At 40.4% G+C, this 19,919-nt stretch overlaps 1 protein-coding gene across 1 annotated transcript in view; it reads right to left on the bottom strand.

The window, feature by feature from the left end:
- Positions 1–1,639: 1,639 nt before the first annotated feature.
- The window catches only part of PANK4 (pantothenate kinase 4), a 44,723-nt gene continuing 26,443 nt past the window's right edge, over positions 1,640–19,919 (bottom strand). The window contains exons 9-19 of the mRNA XM_018565128.1: positions 17,689–17,789; positions 16,410–16,565; positions 14,323–14,435; positions 12,761–12,848; positions 9,859–10,010; positions 7,204–7,259; positions 5,617–5,666; positions 4,916–5,020; positions 4,133–4,233; positions 2,662–2,730; positions 1,640–2,032 (exon numbers count right to left, since the gene is read on the bottom strand). Coding sequence (XP_018420630.1) covers positions 1,819–2,032; positions 2,662–2,730; positions 4,133–4,233; positions 4,916–5,020; positions 5,617–5,666; positions 7,204–7,259; positions 9,859–10,010; positions 12,761–12,848; positions 14,323–14,435; positions 16,410–16,565; positions 17,689–17,789 — 1,205 coding nt within the window. The 3' untranslated portion in view covers positions 1,640–1,818. The remainder of the gene's footprint in view (positions 2,033–2,661; positions 2,731–4,132; positions 4,234–4,915; positions 5,021–5,616; positions 5,667–7,203; positions 7,260–9,858; positions 10,011–12,760; positions 12,849–14,322; positions 14,436–16,409; positions 16,566–17,688; positions 17,790–19,919) is intronic.

The raw sequence follows: 19,919 nt of genomic DNA, 5'->3' as shown, positions 1-19,919 counted from the left end.
ATTTGGACTCAATTGATCACTTCTGTTTAATAGGGATGAGCTCAGGTCTGGACCGAACCTGGTCTGTACCTGAGCACCTCCGAACAAGCAACTGCTATGGGCAATTCAACCCAATCAGCTGCAATCCAGTCTTTCTCCGCCCCGCATGTAAAAAAAAAAGATTGATGTGCTTTACTTTGTCAATAAAGCCATATTAGGTAAATGTAATTTACCAAAAATAGCCATATAAAAGATAATGATATCATGGTACACCACCCCTTTGGTTGCGTCAAGCTCAGGGTGGAGGAATTCCCTGCCTGCAGCTGATTGGGTAGCATAGAAAGATCAGATTGCACCTCTGATCTTCCCAGAGTAGGTTAGAAAATTCAAGATTGCTTGCATATGGAAATTAAACACCTTTTAGGGGACAACATTGACAGGAATATGTAGCCAAAGCTTTTTCTTTTTTAGTTTTGGATAGAATGGAGGAGGAAGGATTAGAACATCTGTCAGGATTTACTGCTACCTGGTGCTCCATTCCCCCACTGTTCTGGGGACAACCCATTTCCAGACAGGAAGTGAGGGAAAATCTGCAATAAGGACAAAAATCTGTTCTAGCATCCCTCTACTTAAACCATTTTTTTATAAAAGCATTTTTACTTCGGTCCGTGCTGCCGTTTAAGAAATCTCCCTCTCAGAGCCCTAGGCAACAGTAAAGCCTGAGACAAAAAGTTTTCTTTAACTCTTGGCGCTACTGGCTGCCAGCTGAACGATCCACTTGCTGTTGCATACTCAAAGTTTTCAACAGTTTATCACGCAGACTTGAGGGGCTGCTCATCCAAGGCTCTGGGGCTTCCACCATGAACATAGAAAACAAAAAGGAAACAGAGCGCCACAGGTGTGTAAAATCGTTTAAGATAAATAAAACAAGGGCTATATGTACTCACAAGCAAACGTTTTCATCAGGCTTTAACAACAAACAAGAGGCCACACTGTCTGTTAACCCAACATGGTATCGCCCCCTACGATATAACGCGGTTGCCTCCGGTCAAATCACCGGCCGCAGTCAGCCAAGATTGACGCGTTTCAGGGGCAAGCCCCCTTCATCAGAATCATCATTTATCCCTTGTTTTATTTATCTTAAATAATTTTACACACGGAGGTGGCGCTTTGTTCTCTTTTGTTTTCAACAGTAAAGCCTGACACAGGTTCTAATTACCTTCTCTATCACTTGCCCCTCCTTGTAGATCGAAAGCTCTCACGACCAGGGTCCTTCTGATCCATTTGTATGGTATTTTATTGTAATTGTACTGTTTCCCAATATGTTGTAAAGCACTGTGCAAACGGTTGGCACTACATAAATCCTGTAATATAATAATATTATTCATAATAATAAGTCATCTTCATCTTATCCAAACAAAAAACACATTATCCATTGACACACGAGGGTGAAAATTCAGAAGCGCTTCTGGGATCGTTTACCAAATAAGTTTTGTCACAAAAAAATAAAAAATGAATATTGCAGGTAGGCAAGTTAGAGCTTAGAGTTAAAGTTAACCAACACATACTGACACTGATAAATTTGGGCTAAGCATCTACGTTTCAATGAACCCTGGAGACAAAAGGGTTAAAATGAAGTAAAACATAACGCAAAGAAATATGTAATATATAATTTAAATTTATTTATATCGATGCATATTGTCCGTTTTCAGTTCAGCACAAAAGCACAATATAAATACAGCAATTGTTACCCCCCATCCCTGTAATAAAAATACATTCTTTACAACGGAAGAATAAAACTAGTGCTGAGGAATGGAGAGCAGTGGTGCAGTAGTGGCCTCACTTGGGTGGAGTCTCATATTTGAATACAACGCTAAAGATTTTGCCCCCCAGTCTTTCCGCCAGCCAGGAGTTCTTAATGACGGCCAACTTCAGACTCTCACACTGAAGCACGGCGTAGTAGTTGGTGTGGATCGCTCGGCCCATGCCTTCGATAATGACCAGGTCTGTGTTTCTCTCCTTCACCAGCATGGCCAGGCCTTTGTCTAAGCGGCTGTAAGGAGAAATGAATGCCGTTTCAGAAAAAGGATTATATCCAATCAATAGGGTTGTGTGTTTGTTACACAGCCACGGCATGTAATCCAGGTTAAACAAAGAAGGAGCATGTAGACGGCTGTACCATGAACATATTGAGAACTGCAAAGAGGATAAGTTCATCCAAAATAGGATTTAAAAAAGCAGTCGTGCTGTTTAAAGGGTCAATTCGCAGATAAATTAAATATGAACGGTGACGAGGATAAATGAACGGTGGCGAGGATAAATCCGGTGACTCTTTCCATCCCTTTGAAGTGAGCATGTTCATTGGCAGCATGTCTCTTATAATAGCCTAGATAGGTGGGCAGAGCTTGCAACTTGTAGTGATCTCATCACTGGAGATCCCAAGTGGAAGCCTCAGGGTGACAAACGGTCACATTTATCCAAAATTAAATAACAGTTTTGGGTGGAATAATCCTCTAAATTTTGCGACACAGATTATATTATATTAGATGTGCACCCACACACACAAACCCCCAAAAAACACCAAAGTTTATAATGTATCTATTCATAGGGGCATGAGGTACGAAGAAGGGTCTTATTCTTCCTAGATAAGACACTGACACAAGGAGGTACAGCAAAACTCACCTAAGATCGAGGCATGGAGAACTGGAACCTGTCTGTACCAGAATTAATTTCTCATTCTGAAGAGCAGACCTTGAATAAAACAAACCAATGCTTAAATCATACTGTAAAATTAGTAAAAGGACAAAATAAAAAACGTGTAGTTTATGAGATGGAATGAAATTCATTTTATAAATTTTTAGTCTAAAAAAGAAAAAATTTACAGTAGATTTCAGTTTCTGTAAATTGTAAAATATGTTAAAATCTACATCTGCCTAATCTTTTAAAAAGACAGGAGGCAGTCACTGCTTACTTGTTTTAAAGTGAATTTGTGGCCAGGCTATGGACAGTCAATGTACACATTCTTACCAAGCAGTACATGAGATTTTAAAACAGCCCCTCAATGACCTCTGTAGCTAAAGACATTCTGGAGCAATCAATCCTCAAAGTTCACAGCAGTCCTCTCAGCAGCTCTGCTCACCCTACCAGAGCAACTGCTCCTAGATATTAGAAATTGGAGGAATAGAAGGCTGCCAAGTTATTGCTGGAAGGGGGATTCCGGAGAGCTAAGGTGCTGAGAGAAGGATTTAAAAAGCACTTGTACCCAGACTATGGGCCAATTAATATGGAATTCATGAACCAGCCTGCCTGTCCAATCCAGGAATCAACAAGATTATTATTTTTTTATTTTTTTGTTAAAGAGCCAGCTCCATTATCCTCAAACGTTATGTGCCAGCTGTAACTTTTAAGGAGTATTAGCTACCTGGGTCCTGGGATTTGTCTGGCCCTATAGTAAAGAATGTAAAAAATCTTAAGCAATGTAAAAATTAAAAAAAAAATCTCAGTGATATCTGTACCTGTGGAGTAATACAGCCTCAGACACTGTCAAGGAAAACACATTCCCCAAAAACACCTGTTCCTTGTGTACATTCAAATGCTAGCCAGTTAAGTGCACTCAGTGTCCCTCCATCTCCCTTCACCCTTTTCACTATTAGACATAATTGTACCTTACACTGCCCAGTGTCAAACTGCTCCACATTTTCTCCACTGTACTCCCAAAACGTGCACCAATGCTTCCAATGTAAGTAGGGTTCTACTTGTGGTGTGCACACAGCTTGGAATGGGGGCACCATTATTGCTCATGGAAACACAGTGTACAAGTGCACATTCAGAAGTAACAGGCCAGGGAGTGTGAAGTAGGATGCTGGACAGGCAGAAAATTATTGTGGTACAGACTGTAAACGAGAGGAACATATAGATAACACAATCCATTCAGAAACAGCAAAATACACCATTGTTACCATATAAAGCTCCAACAAGTCTAGTAAAATCAGGGTTTTATAGACTTGCTTCGCTTAAATTATATTAAGCTAAACCTTTGTGTATCAGCACTGCCTGGACTTAGAGGGAGGACCCCCAAACATTTGTCCTTAAAACTGAACTGTTAGTGCAAATTAAAAAACATGAACTTTATTCAACTGTATTGGATACATACTTTATGATTGAATCCATCTCTGCTATACGTTCAACTACGATGAGCGACTCATTATACGTCACATCATTCAGAGCAGGTCCTGAATTACATGCCAGGATGACCTGTAAAAGGTATTACAGCCTACAGTCACACCCTGACAAAACACATGTGATACAATTAAGTAAAAGGCATGAATTGAACACATTTTTCTTCATTTATGTCACAAAGTTAAGCGGGAAATACAACTTGTTAAAATGTAATTTCTTTATGTAAGGTGTTGCTAGAAGTGATAAGTACCGTATTTTTCGCTCCATAAGACGCACTTTTTTCCCCCCAAAAGGAGGGGGAAAAAGTGCCTGCGTCTTATGGAGCGAATCCCGACGCCCGAGACATGCAGTTTCGGGCGCCGGGCGAGTAGTAGGAGCCACTGCTCGTTTAATACGAGTGACCTAATGAGATCACTCGTATTAAAGCCGAGCAGCGGCGGTCACTAACTGCAGCTTCTGTCACAGCTTCTGTCATAGAAGCTGTATCAGAAGCTACAGTCTGTCGAGTGCTCCATAAGGCACGCCGGACCTCCCTGCGTCCTATGGTCCGGTGCATCTTATGGACCGCAAAATACGGTATATAGCACGCATGTTACAGAGACATTAGCAAGAGATAAGTGCCTACACCACCTATATTGTACAACATAAGGGAATTTCTCTCTTTATATTCTGAAATATAGCGAGTATGACACAAGCATTGCTCAGCTGATGTATTAGAGACTGAACAGACAGAGGGAAGATGTTAGTATTACTGTACCTCAGTACCTCTGGAGATCAGCTCCCGTACGAAGGGGAACACTCCTAGAATGATGTCTATGCCACTGTTGTCCACAAATATTAAGGCACATTTATAGGGAGGACCCTAGAAATAAGACAAAACAAAGGCTGAAACCGTATGTCATTAAATGTGTAGAAAATAATCTGAAGTGTAGTAGAAAACAAGGAAAAGTGTAACCATGCAAGGATACTGCACATAAAGAGAATATGAAGAGGCTTTATTTTGCAATTTTAGTTTTAATATGAAGGGAAAAAAAAACTAATTTAGAAAAATACTGGAGGAACTATGAGCCATCAACAATATGATGTCCCATATTTACCAGGTTTTTTTCTTCATCCTCCCATCCACCTAAGAGGGAATCGCATTGCTTGATTGGTGATAGTAAGGTAAGTTTTTAAAATGTGTAAAACTTAAAGTGGAAAAAGAAGATTACACGCTGCAGGAACCAGCCAGCTAAACCCCACTAGTGCAACCGTTCATTATAAGCCAGACCTCCTTTGCCTTTTTATCGATTCAGTTGCTCATCTCTGACCCCACTCAGAATTTTATATGTCCATCAGTTCAGCACCAAAATATTGACCCCCAAGTTCAAGATAAGGCCTCACAAGTAGATTACATGGCAAATCAATAAATAGAAAAATGGATTTTGTCAAGTAGCTGTAAATGAAAAATAATGTTACCTTTAATCTTTTGATCCAGTCACAATAGGAGTCCACAAGCCATGGTCTTGCTATTAGAAAAAATGGGAAATAAAACACAACCTGAAAACGATTCCACTGAAATATGGACTACTTTTATGTTTATTCAAGGCACGGGATAATGATGAATGTGTAGTAACCAACAGCAGCCAATCAGAAACCTTATTCACTGACCTCTCTATTGTATTGTGATTGGTTGAAGTGGGTATTTGCACTGGGTCCATTGTCTCTGCTCTTTAGGCTGTTACAGTACATAAGTCCAGTAGCCATTTCTGATTGGACTGTGGCAATTTAAAAAGTAAATATCTGGGCCACACCGCAATACTTTTTTGCCTTAAACTGTATCTAAGCCTAACAACAAATATACAACACATTACAGTTTACCGGTAAATCTAATTTTGTTTTATTTAGGCGTTTGTCCTTTATTTTACCCGATGATTCAGCCAATTACCCACTTCCAGTCCCAAGGTGACAATGCTTACTCTACTGTATCTATGGAGAAGCAGATATTTACCTTTGGACAGAAAGTGCAATAGGACTACATAACAACTCCCTCTTGCAACACAGGAGAAGATGCTCCATTCACTGATGTTCTTGGGAGCAATGCTAAGCAATAACAGTGCAGGAGAACCAGAGAGCACAGAACTTTATGAGCTCACTGGATTTCCGACAGGACCAACAGGTAATTTTTTGCACTTACTGGACAGATATAACAAATGCTATATTTAACAGACGCTTTCAATGGTATATTTAACAGACCAAAAACAAGAAAAGCAGAAGTGTTTAGGGGTTATGCACAGTTATAGTTACACACACTTATTTGAAACCTAATATTTCACATGAGAGTAATATGTATAGTAAGAATTTCATCGTAAAAAGGGAACATTCATGTGTTGGGGAGTGAAGTACTATGCAGCCTGTAAAATCTGTTCCCTTTTTTTTTCCATCTAGCCTTTCAGGTGTTGATTCCTCCAGATACTCCTGCAGTATGATCTTAAAAACTTTGTTGTATCGCTTAGTGGCTTTTGCCCACCCCAAGAATTTCTACTGGGGATGCACCGATACCGGTATTTTGGTACGAGTACTGATTAAAAAAATTTCGGTACTTGCCGATACCAATTACCTAGTAAGGAGAGAGGGTGGAGCCACTTCTCTGCCAATCAGGAAACTGGGCAGCGTGTAATGACGCGCTGCCCGACTTCCTGATACAGAAGTATCGGGCTAGGCATTGGAGCATTTGGGCGAGTACAAGTACACACCCAAATACTCGGTATCAGCACCGATATCGATACTAGTATCGGTGCATCCCTAATTTACACAATTCCGATGTCCCTCCATGAATAATGAAAATCAGATTTATAAACTTGCCATAAAAAACTTTTTCTAGAAGTTCATTGAGGGCCACAGGTTCCAACTCTCTGTGTAAGTGGCCTTATTCCTGCTTGCTCAGTGTCCCAACCTCCTGAAGGCAGCAGGAAAACCGGCCTAAGCATTTCTACAATCCCCCCCAATGGATTTCAAGAAAGATTATAGCAGATACAAAAATGTTATTATGTTCATCAAACCAACCTTGTAATTTTGTCTTCGCTTCCTCAAATCCAAACTCTGGTTCGGACTCCAAGACACTGAAAAAAACATGACAAAACAGCATGTGGTTACAATTTTCAGCAGCTTTGAAATAACATACATTATACAGCAATTCAGTAATACAGTAAATGTCAACTTCAACTTTTTATATACTCCCCCATCTTCTGCACGGAGACACCTGCATTAAGCGGCGGGGTTGCAGTTAGAACTATGAGTCATTCGGTATCACAGCACTTTGATGGATTTAGTTTTCACACTTCAATTGCCAATTGGGCAAACTTTTTTTTATTAAATTGTGGAAGAGTTTGAACATCTATGACACCAGTATGAGAAATGGGGTTACTGTGACAGAAATCACAGATAGCAATAAATACCTTAAAGTTGGTTTTAAACTTTCCTCACTTTAACGTAAAACAAAAAACTGCTGTCTGTCCTTTTTAGAGATTATTCGTCACTTCCTGTTGCCAGGAAGTGAAGGGCAATCTCACTGGTGGCAATCCAGACAGAGATAAAAATCCAACAGGGGGGTCTAACTCTTCCCAGCTCTCTACATATACAGCAAATAATTTCAGCTAGATCATAGGTTTGGCTGAGTATTTCAGAGTCTGACTGAGAAGAATGACAAAAACGCTAAAGGCCCATTCACACTTAAGGTGTACATATTAAATGCATAGCAACTGAATGCTTAAGGCGCTATAATGGTAGGAGTTAATGTACACCACTCATTATAAATGGGCTGTGAACATCACAGGGAATTAAAGTACATCACCATTTTTTTAATAACACAGCACATCACAAAGCATGGCATATGCATTGTGGTGCACTACAGTGCATCGAGTTCTACTGTACAATGTGTGGGGTGCCAATCAAAAGTTCACAATGAATAGCAACACAACACACATAGTTCAGGTGCGCTGCCATGTGTTGTGGTAATGTGCATTAACGATTGTACTTTAGTGGGCTTTGCCACAACGCACAAATGGGAATGGGCTCCACAGTTGTCAGAAGGGAGATTTTTAGAATTTTATGCTTGGAGTGCTGTCTGATAACGGTCTCTCTCAGAAACAATGCAATCCTGACAGGACCTGAGCATTTCCCTTAGACTCCTGTGCAGAGATTCTGTATCATCGGTTAGGAACTTGCACAACACCATTGCTGAGTCAAGGTGGTAAGGGAGGAAGGCTTCCACATTAAGAATGGGCTAACCTCTCAACTCTGCCTATTAATGGTAATAGATCTGTCTGTACTTGACCATGTCTTAAATCTTGTACCTGTGACTTATTTGTGTAACTTTTACCTAATGCACAACAAAAGCAATACACACACAATATTTTGTACTCTATAGCTTACCATGCAATATGAACTTTACCAAAGAACCACACACAATACATGCAGCAATTTTACACAATATGATGCAAATGAAGAGGGTAGAATGAGAGGTTCTTGTTTTTCCAGCTATGAAGGTTTAGGTGTATTTTGTAGGGATCAAGTCAAGCTTCCCATTTTTGAAAAAAATCATCCTTCCATCTATGAATGTTACAGTGTTGTAGGGATTTGCCAAAGCTGAGCTACAAATTAAACCAGAAAGAGAAGCCACTGCTATAACCAGATATCAAATCCTTCTCTCTTTTCTTTCCTGAAGATCGGTTATGGTACAGGTCACAACTAATTCTACAACAACCTAGCCTCCTATCGTGGCCAGAGAACGAACAGAATGGGATTCTAATAGATTAATTGAAATACACAGGTCTTAAGAGACACAGTGATCACTTTAACAGGGCCAAAAGCACCTCAGTGATGGCCAATCTGAGGATTACACACATGGTACAAAGCTCCAGCATCCCTGATTAACAGTGCCTTTCTACTAACGCAGGAGGCTGCCCAACATACTGATGGGCCAACAACGTGGCAGCAGGAAAAGACTTACGCACAACCAGTTCCTGAGATCACTATTTGCACATCAAATTACCAGATCTGTAGTGCAGGAGCACTGCTAAAGATATGTGAGCACACATCCATGAACCTCTAGGTGCTCGGTTACCAACTCTAATGCTTTTAAAGTAAACTTTTCCTGAGAGAAATATGAAGACCTCCATTACTAATTGACTTGCTATGATGCTGACCTCTTGGCTTCAAAACTTTCTAATGACTGACCTGGAACAATTATTTAGATTGACAAAGCTAAAGACAAGACAGAAGACATATGCATACTAGTTTTGGGTGAGTGACTCGGTACTGAAGCATTAAAGTAAGCATGGAGGCCAGGCAACAACAATGGGAGGTTAGGAATGGCAACGTCTATGTTTCTCTCAGTAAAAGGTTACCTTTAAAAGTTACTACAGGGTCATGTTAATATGCCATTTACTGTAAATAAGAAGCTAAAACCTTCATTACTGGAAGAACCAAGAACACTGCATACATCCCCCCACCCGTCATATATTTATGCTTACTACTAGAGAACGGGTACAAGATCAATGCTAAGGGAAAGAAAGAAGGGGTTTCAATAACTAAAATGAGCAAGCAAGCATCCTAGCATGTGAAGGCTCCCACATAGTTCAGGGTGACACTGCACTGCAAGACTAGGACGCAGAAATTAACTACATAAAACATGGTGGTTGTAAAACATGGAACACCTACTCGGAGACTGCTTTTGCTCCCCAGTCAAAGACATTGCCTGCTAACAGTCCTTTCACCAGAGCAAACTGTTTGTCCTCCCAGCCCAATGCATCCAAAGATTTGATAACTTTCTGATAACATTTTAACGCTATGTCATTCTCTTTCTGCTTTACCTGGAAGAAAAACATGAGAGACTAGATTTTACAAAAAGGAAGAAGCTCTTACCCAGGCTTGGATCGCTCTTTCCAAGACCCTCTCCGGACACTCTCCTCTTACGCTGATGGCCTCTATTGGACCAACAAGTCACTGTTACCAGCATGCTGATATGAATAACAGTTATATGGGGGTGTAAAATGGCACAAATGGCACATACAGAGTTTCTTGAAATATAGTCACATTCACCAGTTTACCAGACCGCACATACATGTAAATTGCAGGAGACATCTACCTCAAAGATTAAAAGGAAGCTGGTCATTGGACAGGCTACCAATGGCCTGTTATGCTCTGGCTTTAATATGAAGTCACTGACCTGAAACATGTATCCAAAGCAAGATGTGACTTGCCATTTATGATTTGTTTTGAGATTCTTGTTCTAGGGCTGCATTCTTATCCCTTCTTTACTACCGACCCAGAACAGCCAGAGAAGTTTCAGGATAATGGATATACATGCTTGTTCAAGGCCAGTGACTAACAAGTAATGAAGGATATACTGTACACTAGATGATGGCTGTGAAGCAGGCACCTTAAAAAGACAGCAGGTGACATTGTTAACTTGACAGGTTCCCTTTCAAAGCTAGGAAGGGAGGAAAATATGATGTGTAATCATCACTCACTACAGAAGATGAAATAGTATCATTGGAGGTACACAGTTCCTTTAACCCTCTCCACACCTTCCTTGAGTTCAAAAGACATACAATAGACCAACATACATATTTACATGCACAAGAACATCTAATTTCCATCATCTTTTCTATTCAAAAGAGATGCCCAGTAAAAGTACATGGACCATATTTTTATATGATTTCAACCTTGGTTGATGCAGTCTACAGGTGATGTATTGCATAATTTTAATTAAAGCGCTGAACACTCCATGATATTGATGGTCCAAAATATGGGTCATGGATTTGATATTTATTTCCAGCTTTATGATCATACCAATATGTATAATATATCATATATAATGAGTTGTTGCAGCATTTGCCCTGAGCACTGGAGTCAATGAGCACTTTTATTGCGTTTCTGACCTTTCTCACCACCCACCAAAAACATAACTCACACAAAGCCGCATTCATTAGGCTGTGGATTCTTGCAGCAGGAAACCCAGAAATGTCCGTACAGATGCGGTTGCTGTAGGTAAATATTCCATGTACAATTACATGCAGAAAGCCATTGGCATTCACTTGATTGAGCACAGTGGCCACATCTTTACAGACATACCTGGGATCCCTGCTGCAAGAACCCCAGCTGAATGTAATAGCCACGTGTGAATGTAGCCTAAAAGTAGTAAGCGTTTCCAATACTCATTACAAGCACCACGAGTGCAGCGGGCGATACCTTTTGAACTGAACCTTTTGAACTACCTTTAGCAGCTTTTGGTGGAACAGGCAGCAGGAAAGTATTTACAGTCTTCTTTAGCTGGGTATTCTTGGTGGCCATTTTAATATTAAGCTTTAACTTAAATCGTGATGTTTAGAGTTTATGACAGAAGAAATAATCTTTAATGAATTATATCTATGCAATACTTATGACAAGAATTTGAGATTGGATATAAAGCCTTGCAGTATATTTATTAGAAGTGTGATTTTTTTTAACATGAACTCAGCTTGTCAAGTACACTGACAATAATGTTGGCATGCAAGCAAATAAATGCTAATTACACCATTACATATTCACAGGCATCAGTAAATGTTGCTAACGTGATATTTAAATGAGCATGCTTGGCTGTTTGTGCAGTGAGGTGTGAAGTATGAAATAGGCTGTTACACAAGTCTTCCAGCTACACCTCACTAAATGTTAAATTGCTACTTGAATGACGCACTAATCTGCACACCTGCATCACTGGTGCAGTGTTTCTGCAACTATACATGTGCAATATCACAGTTGTGCTGTGCCCCTATCATATTACAATAGACCAAATCTACAAGTGTTTTAGCCCTGCATCAAAAGACTCATTCATTTTTTTTTCTTGCTTTATTTTTTTGTATCCGTTACTTAAAGCGGATCTACAATCTTCTACTCCTTACAGCCAAGGGAGGTTCCACCTTATACACTATTTGGACTGCAGTAGCCACAATGCTGCATAAGTGATCAGCTATGACACCGGCCATTTGAAGGGTTGAAAGTTTGGTTGAGATCTGAAATAAGCAAGCTGACATGGTTGGCTTTATCTGTAGCTTTACATAAGTTTCTCATGATATCCTGCAGTGAGATTTATCAGGGCTCAAATTGTGCTTCTGGGTGGGCCTATACCATCTTGCTGTTCTGTACAACCCCTTTCTATGATTAGTAAAGCTCCCTGCAAGCAATGCGCCTAAAAGAAATGAGCTGGGCAAAATCAGAAATGTCCAAAATCAAAAATCAGAGACAAGACTACCTCAATAACATTTGAATAGTTATGAAACAGCAAACTTACAGTATGTGCATGTCCAGACACAGAGATACATGTCCCCATTAAAATACAAAGCATGAGATGAATGTGCCAATAACCAACTTGTATGCTTTTACTCAGGCTTCCAAAAGAAAGTGGTTACTGTGGTTTAGTGTGCAGCTACACACTGGAATATGTACTACACATTATATTAATGATAGGCCAGACAGACAGATACTATTGTGATCCACAGGAGTAAAACTTACCTCTATACCACTACGTACAGGGAATCTGGCTGAGGAGGAGAATTTTATATATGCGGAAATAGTGGCTCACCTTTGAGTATGGGTCTGGAAAATTGAATTCATTTAAACAGTGCTCCCGAGTGTCTAGCAAACTGCGGACTGTCAGTGATCCGTAAGCACTGGAAGAGATTTGATAAATGGTCCATGAGAAAGGAACAAGGTATTTTATACTTTTATACTGACCATAGCATTCTGGTAATGTACTAGACTACTGGCTGCATTATTCAAATTCATATTTTATCATTCATACATTATAAAATCACATCATCCAGGGCAAAGAGATAGTGGAAAGGTCTGGGGAGGAATTTTTTTCTATATCCCCTACTCTCGAGGAGGGGGATTGGCAAAACATCTGGTCTCGGGTAGCCAAGTGTTCATTTAACACCTCGATCCTTGAATCTGCCTACAAGGTCCCCATGAGGTGGTACTGGGTTCCGGCACGGATAGTGAACGTAATCCCAACATAACAGATGTTTTAAGGATTGTGATCAATTGGGGGACTGTCTGCATGTTTCATGGAAATGCCCTAAACTGACCCTGTTTTGGTCCAGGGTATTTGGCCTGGTGTTTTCCCTTTTTCATGTCCCAGTTCGTAAGGATCTACTTGCTTCTCTTCTCCACCATAAAATTGCTGCTCTTTCCTCCTCTCAACAGACATTACTAATCTACCTCTTTTTGCCCAAGAAGCTAACAATCGCCAGAGCGTGGAAGTCCCCCAGGGTCCCTTTTCCGGAAGTCCGCTCTTGCATGAATTCGATGCTGATCTATGACCTGTTTAGAGTACTGCGAGACACTAATGCTACATTTCTCAACAATTAGGATCCCTGGATCTCTTACGCCCTTCCGACCCTCAATCTTTCTAACCCGCATTGCTCCTGATTAGACTTGTACGTGGGTTTTCATGGACGGGGGGGGTTGTAGGGACCCTATTCTCTTTTCTCCTTTGTTGTTCTTCCCCTTTCCTTTATTGCCTCCTATACTTTCTATTCTTCTACCTTCCGTTATGTCTAGGGGAGTTTGCCCATTTCTTTGGATTCCTTTATTCTTTGGCATCCTCCCGCAGATTGCCAATTGTTGTTGTTACGCAAACCTTCTTTTGATGCAATCTGTTACCATCATACCTTCTTATTAATGGTTTTCTGATTGAGACCAGGAGTGGCTTGGTTCCTTTACTTTTGTACGATCATATTTCCTTATGCTATGGACCCCTGCGTGGGTCCTTTTACCATCTGTTATTTATTCTTGTGGAAAACTAATAGAATATTATTAAAAGAAAAAAATTCCTTCCAATGTCATGTGACATTAAAGAAAACCTGCCATTAGAAATATAAAGGCCAGCTTATCCTCCTGAAAATGCTAAGTGCCTGGCATTCATACTGATAGGTGGATGACTAGAAAAAAAAGCTATGAGTAATAAGTATCACAGGTAGGGGATATATAAATGAGATCCTAAGCTATTTTGCATTAACTGTGCACTTTGGATCTTCTACACACCTGTTTTTACATTTAGTTACACACACACACACACACACACACACACACACACACACACACACACACTATACCTTTTAAAAGCACCATCAATATACTCACCAGGGCTGGTGCCTCAGAGTCTGTATTTTGTTCCAGTACTTCTGCTGGAACTTTTCTGCCCGTTCCGCCGCATCTTTGGCATCCAGCTGACTAGCAACAGCACGTTTAGCAACCTTGTTAACAAAGAAAGATTTAAAAAAAGAGGATTATTTCCAGTTTTCCTTTCACTGCCATGAAGTCATTAAAAAAAATAATGCACTTTAGCCGATTGCAGTTTATACACCCTTGACACTACAACCGGTCAAATTGTTGAAGAAAAAAAGAAAAGCCAGCTTCACAGACAGTCAGCATGGAGCCGGCTTCCCGGCCAATCAGAAAGTTGGGAGGTGGGTCATTACTCGCCGCTCTGCTTTCCGATTGGGCGGGAAGCCGGCTGTATGCGGATTAGCTGGGAAGCCAGTTTCCTAGCCAATCACAATCAAGCCGGCTTCCCGGGCAATCAGGAAGACTAGCAGCATGTCATTACATGCCGCCCAGCTTCCCGATTGCCTGGGAAGCTGGCTCCATGCACCAGTACTCGGTATCGGTGAGTACCGAAAGCAAAATATTAATATTCGTTACCGAAAAAATGGTAGCTGTGCATCCCTAGTAAAATTTTTACCACCATATGTTAAAAAAAAGTAAAGTAATAAAAAATAAAAATCAGTAACAAAACTCGACAAAGGAGCCAAGACGCCCCAATCCAAAAAAGAAGACAAAATAAGACAAAATTAGACAGAGGATCTATTTGTCAGAAGTAGGCATCTGACCCTGACACTTGTCTATCAACAATCAGTGCTGTACCATGGATAACATCCCCTGCTTGACATTTATTGCAAACAGCATTATCCTTTAAAGCAGAACTCTGGGCAAATAAAATCTTAACCCTTGCAGCAGGGCTACCCCCACACTGCAAGGGTTATGTTCTCATTTTGTCTAGGGAGCTAAAAAAAAAAAAATTCTACGCACCTGAACCACAATCCTAGCTTGTTCTTAAACTGCTCTCTACAGCCTGTCCCCTCCTCCAGTGGATGGAATTTCCCCTGGCATCCTCATGTCCATTACACTGTATAGAACATGATGACTCACAGGACCTTATTATAGCTGCCTAGAGAGCCCAAGGAGCACTTAACCCTTGCAGTGTGGGGGTAGCCCCTTGGCAAAGGTATTATAGCTGCCTAGAGAGCCCAAGGAGCACTTAACCCTTGCAGTGTGGGGGTAGCCCCTTGGCAAAGGTATTATAGCTGCCTAGAGAGCCCAAGGAGCACTTAACCCTTGCAGTGTGGGGGTAGCCCCTTGGCAAAGGTAAAGATTTGATTTGCCCAGAGTTCTGCTTTAAAAGGGTTTTTTTTGTTTTTTTTTATGCAACTGAAGTCCAAAGTACAGAACTTTAGCTGGTCACTATAGGTCTCTCGTACTAAAAAATTATCTACCAGGTTTCATACACTGCTCAACTACAGTTTTCATACAGTTAAAGAAGGAAAAAAAAGGGAAAGAAGCAGATGTCATTAGCAAAACCTCCACATGATGGCAGCAAACTGCAGCTATTGAAAAAGAAATTGGTCAGAGTTGTAATTTATATAGATGGACACATGCTGTATAAATCCTAAAACAATTAGGGGCCACTTTATAAAGCTTCAGTATGGCCATACCATGGATTAAAAAAAATAATACTCTCTGGCAAATTTAACACAACAAATGTTCGCTTTGTTTGCTTCAAGTAAGCAAGTCCCAATTAATTTGACAGGCTGAAGGGAGAAAAAAAAATTGCCCGGAGGACAATTTCTGAGTTTAACAGGTCATGTGACAGTTCTTGCCCTATCCCGCAATGCAAAGACAGAGAACCCATGGAAGGACACCACAGGCTCCACACCCAGCACTTTATGAATGAAATATAGAATGCAGACGCAGTGTGGAGTAATTACTGTGCTGTCCTGCGGAGAGCAGACAGCGGTTATAAAATTGTCCCGTCGTGTCAATTTTGTGAAAAAGAAGTTACAAATTAGGCTATAATGTTGAAAAATATATTTTACAAATGTAACTGTAGTTCACGTTTCACAAAATGCAGTGTTTTTTTTGGAACTTTAGGCACAAGTATATACACTCACTCCATCCAAAGCATCTTCAAAGCAGGTGAGCCAATACTCCCGTGCCATTGCATCTTCTGTAAGGTCCACCGTATCAGGAACATAAGAAGATGGATCAAAGAGCAGAGGAAGGTTTACAAGTTGTCGCTCCAGCCGGTCCATCTCCAACATGTCAAACTGCAGAGCACAATAAAGTCTATATATTAAAACAGCATTAAAATCTGGCGAGAGCATAGCGAACAATGAATGTTATAAATAAAACAAAGAACTGTCTGTGCTATCCATTCCATACTGTATTATTCCTTAACATTTCTGAGTAGTTACTGTGGGTAGCCGACAGTTTTGTTTTCAATGCGTAGTCTATGAAAGAATCATTTGGCAGCAAACACAAAAGCAGTGGGGTTAAGAACGCAGTCTATAGAACCAACAAAATTTTTTTCACATGTGTACATGCACATTACATGTCAAATACTAAATATTTTTTTAATGGCCTCTTTTAGGGCTTAAGAAGAACAACAATTTTGAGGTGTGGCTCAAAGTAATCATAGAAAGAAATGGTACAAGTCAGGGATCCCCAAACTCAGTTCACTGTGCTTCATACTTTTGGGGATTTTCCAACATTCAAAACTACATATCACGTTATATAAAATGCTTGCTTCCACTATTAGGAGAAGCTGTGTGTACAATATAGAACAGGCTGCCACACTGACCAGCAATTGACTTCCACTGTGAATAAAACAGCGACACAAAATGCAATTCTACAAGCATAACATGTCAAATTACTTACTGAAAACTGATGTTAAGAGTGATGAAAGGAAAGAGTAAAAAACACAAAAAGTAAAGTAAGAATGTGCAGAAAATAAATGCTATGAAATGACTATGAATACAGTGTGCATTAGCAGTTACCAAAAAAAATAAATAAGGTAGAACATGCGAGGCTACATAGGAGGAAATTAAGTAATTTCATAATGCATTTCTGCTGTCAAGGGATCTGTGAATGGAGAAACCCACCATGGCAGAGGGACTTGTAGTTCTCAATGGAATGCGTTGACAGTACGGATAAGGAGAGGAAGAAGAGTCTGCAGGAGCCAGAACACTGCACCCACGGTCCACTAACCGGTGTTGCAATGCTTTACTGGCTCATTTTATTTATTTTTTTATGAAGTGGACATTTATTATTTATCACAAGGTGGAATTTCTTCTCACCAACTTGGAAGGAAAGTCAGAGGTCCTTATCTGTGTATTGTTTTTAAAGGTTAAAGTATCAGGTCTGTCTACTGCGATCATTAACCAGACTTACCGTCCCACTCCGGGATCGCTGCATGGGGTAGACATCTGGTGACGTGCTCATAAGCCCGGAACTTCCAGCATAATTTTCTCCCCAGCTGTACATATTAGGATCTAGTTGTACACAATAAAAAGAAAGCCTGTCATTTGACTTGCTCACTAGTAAACACTACAACACCAAGGCGACTATTAAAAAGTGTATGGAAAAACAAGCAATTCACTTTTGCTTGCTACCTTTGGGCTGTTAAATATACCAAATAGCAGTGTTCTGTTATCTGTTCGATAACGTAACAGACCTGTTGATCATGTCAGAAATTTAGAGCTGTCCTCTGCACACTTCCAGTGTTGTCTCAAGGAGTATAAATTAGCCCTCCCAATTCTTGTCTTGGAACACAGAACAATTAGCTTCTATGCTGCGGAGAATAGCATAGGGGGAGGGTTTGACTAGATTAACAAAAGACAACAAGGCAGGGCTGACACTACTCAGTTTACAAAACGTTGTGTGCTGTCAGCCCACAACAGGACCCATTTATTATTACAGGTCTTTATATTGTGCAGACAATTTACGCGTCGATGTACATAGTTGTACATTAACATCAGTCCCTGCCCTCAATGAGCTTACAGTCTAAACTCCCTATTGCACACGCATACAGGGCCAATTTAGACAGAAGCCAATTAACCTTCCAGTTTGGTTTCCTCCCACATTCCAAAGACCTGAGTACTCATGCAAACCCAGGCAAGCACAGGGAGTATATGCAAACTCCTTGCGATAGTGTCGTGACCAAGACTTAAAGTGGCATTAAACCCTCAGATTTTTTAACATAAAACAATACTGTAATGTGTGCCTTACTGTAATCCATGGTTGTTTCCCTTCTCTTTGCTGCTTTTCCTTTTAAATCCATATCTGTTCTCATGCTGGGCAGAAATTCTGTTTTGCAGCAGACTGCCTTGTCTCTGGAATGGATACATGGTGTCTGTGTGCAGGTTCACAACCTGAGCCAGCACTACAGGAAGAGGCACTCAGCTGCAAAGGGAAGTTCTCCCCAAGCATGAGAAGAGATACAGATTTAAAAGAGCAGCAAAGAGAAGGGAAACAACCATGGATTACAGTAAGGCACACATTACAGTATTGGTTTATGTTAAAAAAAACTGAGGGTTTAATGTCACTTTAAGAGCTGAGTGCATTTCTGGCAGACCAACAGGTATTTTTCTGTACTTGTAAGGGTCTCGGTAAGAATAAAAAAAATAGGGAAGTGTGCATGTATTGCAGATGCTTTTTTTTTTTTGCCCTGACATACACTTTAATTTACAGAAAATTTCATACAAGTGATAATAGCATAAAACGGAGCACAGTAAGCCATACTACGATATAGTATATGATTGGGTGAATCGCATCAGAGAAGGGTGGCCTGAAGGTGGGACCTTGTGATGCTGTGCAAGTTGCAGTAAAGTGTTTTCCAACAAACTTTGCGGTGTGCACACGGATTCCTTTTGGAGTGGGGGAAGCCATATACCTGATCAGAAATAGGCTTGCAATACTCTGCCAACTCTAGGCCAAATGAGGATTCTTGATTGTTGTACACCACAAATCACTGCTCCTTAAAATATGAATGTTCACTGGTTTTCCAATGAGCAATTGTACATTTTGTAGTGATCGGAATGGCCACCAGTGAGTTGTTAGTGTAGCCATACTTTACAGGCAGGACTTGACCTTTGATTATTTACCTATATTCTATTGTCAGAGCTGGATTGTTTTCTTTGTGTAAACCCCTGAATGAACACAGTGAGGATAAAAAAAAAAAAATCATGTGGCAAGGGGCTATTAAGAGTACAAAGCCATGGAAGGAAGAAGGCACCACTTCAGGTATACAATCTGCCCACATCTGTGGGACCAATTGTCTGCTGAATACAGCTCATCCTCGCTCCCAGCTTCTGTATAACAAGAAAGCCAGCCTCACTCCGATGATACCAGCCATAGAAAAACTCCCTTATTCTGGACATCACATACAGAACTACCGCCCAGACACAATCTCTGATGCATTTCGCCTGGCAAGGGCTTAGTTGTAGAGAACATTCTCCAAAACTAAGCCCATAAGAAGGTGTCTGGGTGGACGTCCCGTATGAGATGTTTGGAATAATAAAGTTTTACTACAGTTAGCATCATCGGAGTGCGTCCAGCTTCCTTGTATTACTATTCGAATTACTTAAAACGTACACAAAAAAGGTATTGGACAGTTTTACTCT

The sequence above is a fragment of the Nanorana parkeri genome, unplaced genomic scaffold, assembly GCF_000935625.1.
Source record: "Nanorana parkeri isolate BGI_ZX_2015 unplaced genomic scaffold, ASM93562v1 scaffold815, whole genome shotgun sequence".
Lineage (NCBI taxonomy): Eukaryota > Metazoa > Chordata > Amphibia > Anura > Dicroglossidae > Nanorana > Nanorana parkeri.
This window is presented reverse-complemented; position numbering and strand designations above follow the sequence as displayed.